This window comes from Limanda limanda, chromosome 1 (genome assembly GCF_963576545.1).
Source record: "Limanda limanda chromosome 1, fLimLim1.1, whole genome shotgun sequence".
Taxonomy (NCBI): domain Eukaryota; kingdom Metazoa; phylum Chordata; class Actinopteri; order Pleuronectiformes; family Pleuronectidae; genus Limanda; species Limanda limanda.
In genome coordinates this window covers 25,266,714-25,274,217 of record NC_083636.1, presented here as the reverse complement: position 1 = coordinate 25,274,217, position 7,504 = coordinate 25,266,714, and the positions used below count along the sequence as shown (strand labels likewise).

Below are 7,504 nucleotides of genomic sequence, written 5' to 3'. Positions count from 1 at the left end.
ACAAACACAGTCCAGAGACCTTCTCTGGGTATTCAAAAGATGATTTTATGTTCTCAATGCACTGTAAACATTTTTGCATGAAACACCAACTGTGAATTTGTTCCCCATCATTGGCATAGAAACTATAATCATGGGGAATGATTACTGGAAGAAAAGCTGTTTCATTACCTTATGTATTCACCCTTCTGTTTATTTCTTGGTTGGTTTGTGAGCAATATTACACAAAAACAACGGAACAGATTTCACCGGAAACCTGGTGGAAGCCATTCAATTTTGGTGCAGATCCGGATCAGATCCAGAGTTTTGACATTGCAAGATCAACGTTCTTCCACATTTTCACTGATTTCTCAGGGAATAATTCATGGGTTTCGATAAAAAGGATCAGGCATGTTTAGAGGACTGATATTTATGACTGTGTGTAATTTGGTGCAGCCTTCCACTGAGGGATGGTTCTAGTTGCACATGGGACTTCTTTCCCAGACAGACTTGAAAAACTTATCCTGTACAAGCAAAGGTGGCATGAGGGGAAAATCTGACAGTTTTGTGCACATTGTGTTTTTTAGAGGTGTGAAGAGGCTTCTTCATCTTCTTCTTCGTCCCCTTTGAATGAGAATACACAGTTCAGCTCAGTAGACAGAAGCAACAAAAGTAATGTTTGAGGACACCAGTGATTCCCCCACCCCCACACATTTACCACTGAAAGAATCGTCCTTTTCAACTTTCATGCTGAATCACTTCCGGCCAACTCGCAGGCCCATTTGGTAGAAATACTGAAACAAGTCACAGGTCTGTGCGAGTGAAAGTCCTGCCTCTGCCTCCAGCGAGCGTCCAGCCTGAGATGAAACTCAGGAAACACCAGGTCCATCCTGTTTGATATCGTGATATCGAGCAGAAAGAGCGAGAAGCCGGGGAAACACCACACGAGTGTCAACCAGCAGCAGCAGCACATGTGGGAAACTTCAGAGGTATTGCAAGCAGATGGTTATATAAAGGGATTGTTGCTGTGGACTGTACAGAGTTCCGCTTGTTGCTTTAATGCTGCATGCCCTTCCTGCTACTTCTGTGGAGTAAGTGTCTTGTTGGATATTAAGGCCTTGGGCGGCCAGAGGCCACACTGAAAGGGAATCATACTACAGAGTCTCACACTCGGCTCAATGGAAACTGGAGCGAGCACTTTGACATAAGTGAAGTCAGAGATGAACAGTTTTGTGACCTAGACAAGTCGTACTTTTCTCTCTGATACAATGATGTTTTTGCTCTCAAATTGTGAAAAAAGACTTTAAATGATTTTATCTTTCACCTTTTTGTGGCATCTAGCTCTGCAGGTCTGTGCCCAGGTTAGGAGATGTCAGTCTCTGCTTTCACACCAGAACAACAGCCGAGGGGATTCACCAAAAAAAAACACGTTTGAAGCTGCTTAACAATGTGTTGAATGACTATGCAGTGTTTTGTGTTTGTCTTGTTTTTTCATTACCTCCAGCAAGGAGGATATGTTTTCCTCTGCGTTTGTCTTTTTCTAGGCAGGATTACACAAAAACTACTGACTGATAGAAGTGGTGTGGGTCAAGAAATAAACCATTAATTCTTGCTGTGCATTGGGATCAGGGAGCTGCTCACTTTTCATTTTCTTTAGTGTTTTCCAACATTTTCATTGATTTCTTAGAGAAATAAATCTGGCATGTTCAAGCAACTGATATTTAAGACTGAGTGCAAGTTGGTGAAGATCCAAATAAAAATTTGGATCCCGTGATTTTAAATGCGGTTTAATAAATGGACTGTTGGCAGAGGTTTACTGGGTGCCTTTCTAATTTAAGTTTTTCATATTAAAGTTCTGTATTTTTACGGAGGGAAAAACATTAAAAGACTTACACTCATTTTGCAGTTTATTAGACATGTCCAGGTAAAGCTAATCTAATACAAAAGTAAATCCTCCCTTTAAGAAGGTTATATAGGTTCAGTTGGTTCAGTTTTACAGACGTAGTGATTCAACTGTGCGATCAGTTTGTGATACTATTGAATTGTACAGTGTGATACAGAGAGGAAGCCTATTTCTATTGTTTTGTCCAGCCCATTTATACCAATGAGGGTTTGTTGTTTTGTCAGAAACAGTGTTGTCTACAGCTCTCTCTGCTGCCCTCAATTGGCTAAAAATAATGCTTTAAAAAAGAAATGAATCCCCTCTCATTGGGATAGTTTCATCGGTGGAGACGTTCCACTGAAAAACCAGACAGAGACAGACATCTCACATTCTGGACAATTACAGCAAAGCTCTCTGTACGGATAAATACCACAACAGGTCAAAGTGAAACATTTCATTCAGAATTTAGTAATTTGAGAGACCCTAATATTTATTTCTCACATCTCTTCTTGCCTTCCTTTTCTTGTTTTGTTTTTGAATTGTGAGGCGACTCTTTCCGTCAGTCAATGCTGCGTTTGGAGCGTGTAGCTCAGCTGACAGTGGGACAGAAACAGAGGTGAAGGTCATCGGCTCGTTGCCATGGCTACCCAAAGCCGCGCTCGTCTCTCTGAAGATGAGTCGGGCTGCAGTGCGTCCTGAGCTCATGAGTGTGAATGCTTGGGCATGTATGTGTTCAGGAAGTGGGGAGTGAAGGGGGGGGTCCCGTTATACGAGAATAATTTAAGGCTTACAATATTTCTCTTAATCCTTCCATTGTCATTTGTCAATAGTTAGTGACGTACCCTATAAAAAGTATTACTGTAAAAGAGTCATGCTACAGAATCGTCTTTTCTTCGCTGGATCCCACTTGGCCTGATTAGTCCACTCCTCCTGAACAGATCCCTCAGTATCCTTCCTTCCCTTTTCTACTATCCTCATTCTCTCCTGACCCAATCAGTGTGTGTTGTGTCTGCTACATCCATCACCTATCTCTGATTCCTAAAATACAAGCTCTCCCCTCTTCATCCCACCTTTGACTCGTCCAGAGATCATGGTGGCCCAGGCCTCTGACACCTCAACCCCTCATTCCAATCATTTAGGGCCGAGTAGCCCTCCGCTGCCCTCCTTGGTGCTCCCGCTGCGGCCCCAGCACCCTGCAGCTATGCTCATACTTCTCTGGGCGCCTGCCGGGACCCCCCGATCGCGCTCCATCTCGCACTGGCTCAGTGTACGCTCAGTCCGGCCCGGCTGGCTGGGGGTGGCCGAGCCAGCTCCCCCGGGCTGCTGAGAGGTGATGCTGCGAAAGATGTGGTTGCGTTTACGGAGGAAATCGCCTCCGGCTGCACCCAGGCCAAAGCTGCTCTTGCGGAGGACCATGCGGGCGCTGGCGGACTTGGCGGGACGAGACCTCTGGTTGTACTCCAGCTGGGACAGGTGGGCAGCATAGCCGTCCGAGATGAACTGGAAGAAACATGATCAGTCAGCATTGGTTTTATTAATCCCTACAGACAGCTAGAAAAGCACCAATACACATGATAATAATTTAAAAAAAAACATTCATATCCTGTCAAAAACAGATTATAATAACAGTGTGGTCACAGAAGTACTAAGTGAGTACTCATGACCCCTCGGATTAACCCTCTGACCCTTTGGAGGGGCCCTGCTGGGAAACATTCAACCTTACAGGAGTACATTATTTATTAGTAACTCGTCCTCAGTCTAAGCACCCATTACACTGCTAAGCTCCTATCTCATGTTCCAGCTGCAGATGTGATTTTCTTTTGTCATGGGAGTCAAACAAGTCCCAGATGCTTATTAATAATTTATATTTGAAATGGTTAAAGGCCTCTAGTCATGCGCTCACTGTCTGCTGCGTTGTTCAGTAAATGTGAGCACATGAATGTAACGTCCTGATTTATTCCTTACCTGACACTGTTGCTGCATTTTCTTTGTGGGTCTTCCCACTATGTAGATATTGAACGGAGGCAGGCCGATAGACGTGTACACCGAGATGTCCTTGGTGGATCCGTACGCTGCAAAGATCCTCATGTGGGCCTGATCAGAGAGGAAGGTCCGATTTTAGAGACTTCAAGTGGTTATAATTATATCACGGCCTCAGACTCACACCGCCACGCCTCTCTTACCTCGTTGATGAGGGTTTTGAGGAAGTTGGCCTTGTGTCGCAGGGGGTCGTGAACCAGGCCGTCGCAGAAGGAGACGATTCCGTGAGGAAAGTTGTGCTGAGAGAGCCAGGCCACCACACGCTGCTTCTGCATGTCAGGACGACCCGTTACATACACAATCAAATAGCCCAGGTCCTGCCAATACCTGGAAATGATAAAGATGATTATGAGTTAATGCTGAGAGGAATGGATTCATTAAGTAATAGGTTATTAGAATTATCATGATTTGTTTAGCATGGTTCATGCAGCGTACATACAATGTACAACAGTATTAAAAATGAAGTCATCATTCATTGAGAGTGCAGTTATGGCATGCTTTTTTGATTTCTCAAAGAGTGAGCTCAAATTTTTGTAGACATTTTTTTGTAATTATTTTGAGAGGGAATTGCAATATCTGAAAAATTGGTAACAAAAGCATTTCTATTCTTAGTCAGGAATGCTCTGATTTAAGCATTTCACGTAAGAAAACGTTTAGCTAGATGTGAGTCAAAAATCACTCCAAGACCCAATCTGTTAGGAGAGAGCAAAACAAAGAAAATGCATCTCAACCCTCTGTAAATCAGAGTCTCTTATTTTGAGTATTTATTTTACTCATCCAAATAAGACAGTAATCAAGAATAAAAACAAATAATCCTGAACCATCTGAATAACAGGGATTACTGTGATTGATAATCTTGCCCAGATGAAGTATGTACAAAGAAAAAGAACAGGGCCCAAATTGCTTCCTTGAGGAAATCCATGTATCAAGCTAAAAATATTGTTACATTTAGCATCATCAACACACATCGACTGCAGATTTACAGATTTATACTGAGATTAGTTCCTTTTTAATACAGATAAAAAACCAACTCCTTCAGAAAAGTTAGAATTTTACTATATTCACATGAAATATCTGCCTTAGTGGTTTTCAAATAAACACAAAGCATATTTTTTATCAAGGGTGCTTTATAACTTAGTTATCTAGACACCTGCTATGTAGCTTCATATTATTGCAGAATAGACCTACAGGGAGTTCTGATCCTTACCTCACCACATCCACAGCTCCAGCTCGAACCTTTGGGTCGCTGCCCATGATAGACACACTGGCAGCAAATGACCCGTCAATACTGAACACTACAAACTCAGTTCCCCGTGGTAAAACAGTTAGATAACTGTCTGCAGATGTGTGGTCACCCCTGGTTGAGAGACAGCAAAAGGGAGGAAGAGAGAGATTGAAAAGAAAAGTTTAGATCAAATATCAGTGGCCTAATCTCCCAGGGGGCCCAGGACAGCCTGCATTCATTGTGGCCATACATTCATTCTACAAATTATTGATGCCACCACAACCCAATGAGCTGTTACCACAACCCTGGTTGAAAATGATCCAGAATTCTATCAATCAATCATTTGATCACATTTTATTTGTATAGCCCATATTCTGTAATGAACAGATAATATAAAACAAGATTTTTTTAAATGTGAAATAACAATGATTTTTCATACCGGACCACCATTTTGACAGGATACACGCCAACAGCCAGCTTTTTGCTCTCAGGGATGACATAAGAGACACGTCCACTGCTGTTAGTGAGCTCTGTGTTAAAGCACACCCACTCTCCAGAGGGAGGCTGGGTCATTATGTGGATGTCAATCTGCAAGAAAAAGAAAACCACAAAGATCATTTCAGCACAACACCGAATTGCCGAATGACCTTAATGACACAGAGGAGGACTTGATGACATAACTGGTGTATTGTTTCTGGTTCATCACAGCTGAGTGTGTCATTACCTTCTCTCCAGTGAGGGTAACCATGTCCAGAGGGCCGTACATGAAACGACCCATCACCATCTGGGCTCCGTCCTCCGTGAACACAGCATCGTTCAAGCGATGGTTCGCTGTCACGTTCTGAGACAGAAGAGGGCAAAATAAGGAGCACAGTTAGGTTTTCAAATTTTTACCTTTCCAGTTTCATTCATTCAGTCATACTTTCTTTAAACGCATCTTTTTACTGTTTATAAATTACACTATATAAATGTAGAGTAAAGTATTAAGATACTTCATTTACTAATACTGCAATATTTCTGAAAGCAAACCTATATCCTTTGATCATCTCAACAATGTAACACAAACATGTACTCCTCTATATTTAAGATAGGAAAAGATAACAAAACATTATATAAGATAAGGGGTAATTTGTTACAGTAGTACAGAGAAATGGTTAACACAAAAGAAAACAAATAAGGATATATTTAAACCAAGTATAAAATTCTGTAATTTCTCTAATACTTTGTATTGTCTTTGATAAGCAATGGGATTACTGTAGGAGTTAACTAAATGAGAAAAACAGGTTATGAAGTAGTTCTGTATTTCCTCTTAGTCCAGAACATTCTCTGTAGGCGTTGCATTAGAAACACACACAGATCTTACTCTAATCTTAACATGAGTCCTCTTGCGGAGCCACTTCTCACGAGGCTTGGATGGAGTAAATTCAGTCACTTCTTTGCCGTCCAGCTCCAAAATACTGGAGTTCTCATGTCTCATCACCTTTAAAGAAAAGGATCAAAGAAAACATCACACATACAATTTTCTCTGTCTCTTTAGGTAGTTCCCATCACATTGAAATTCAACAGTTTGTACTTAGTTTTGATTAGTTATTTGATATTATAACTAATGGTGTGAAATATCATGATTTACAGCTGAGATCATATAGATAAAACTGCACACAGACTATCTAATAACTATATCCCCAATTATATCAAAACTAGTATAAGACTCAAAACTGGCATATATTAGCTGCATGTAAACTTGTTCACTGTCAGCTGCTGGTGGCACTAGTCAGAGGAAACCAAAGTCAGTTAGATTCACTGTCGGTCTAGAAACATGAATGTCTTGTAAATCGTGTAGATGAGATATTTCACTGAATAACTGAAAATTATGGACCTACTCAGAGTCACCCTCAAGGGGCCAATATTTCTATAAAAACAATAATCTGTGAAAAACTTCTTTCCAATGGTTTTTGAGACATTCCACTAAAAATCGAAATTACAAAAATTCATGACATCACCAAAGTCACTATGATTCATCTACTGAGGAATATTACTGTCTACTCATTGCCATGGCAATCCACTCTCTGGTTATGAGCTTAATAATTCAGGAAGAAAGCAATGGACCAACTTTCCCATCATAGGAATCACGTCATTAGCATTGAAAACATTTATATATGACAACTTGAAATGCCTAGGAGTTAAGACATATTCAAATTTCAGGATCAGATGACTCTATGTACCTGTCTAAGCAGGAAGGAGACCACATCTGTAGACTCCCAGTAGGAGGCATGGAAGAGATGAGGCAGAGCCACTGTTGGAAACGCTGTCAGGGCATCGGGACAGTACAGGGCGTAGTCCATCCTCTTCCCGCCCCACCACCGAGATGCAACTGCAGGAGA

The 7,504-nt window shown here is 41.4% G+C and overlaps 1 protein-coding gene across 3 annotated transcripts in view; it reads right to left on the bottom strand.

The window, feature by feature from the left end:
* Positions 1–2,989: 2,989 nt before the first annotated feature.
* LOC133006624 (membrane-associated phosphatidylinositol transfer protein 2) overlaps positions 2,990–7,504 on the bottom strand; it is a 27,137-nt gene continuing 22,622 nt past the window's right edge. For all 3 annotated transcript variants that reach the window (XM_061075677.1, XM_061075679.1, XM_061075678.1), the window contains 8 exons: positions 7,346–7,494; positions 6,487–6,603; positions 5,848–5,964; positions 5,563–5,711; positions 5,106–5,255; positions 4,042–4,225; positions 3,824–3,952; positions 2,990–3,358 (listed from right to left, as the gene is read on the bottom strand). In XM_061075677.1, the coding sequence (XP_060931660.1) occupies positions 2,990–3,358; positions 3,824–3,952; positions 4,042–4,225; positions 5,106–5,255; positions 5,563–5,711; positions 5,848–5,964; positions 6,487–6,603; positions 7,346–7,494 (1,364 nt within the window). The remainder of the gene's footprint in view (positions 3,359–3,823; positions 3,953–4,041; positions 4,226–5,105; positions 5,256–5,562; positions 5,712–5,847; positions 5,965–6,486; positions 6,604–7,345; positions 7,495–7,504) is intronic.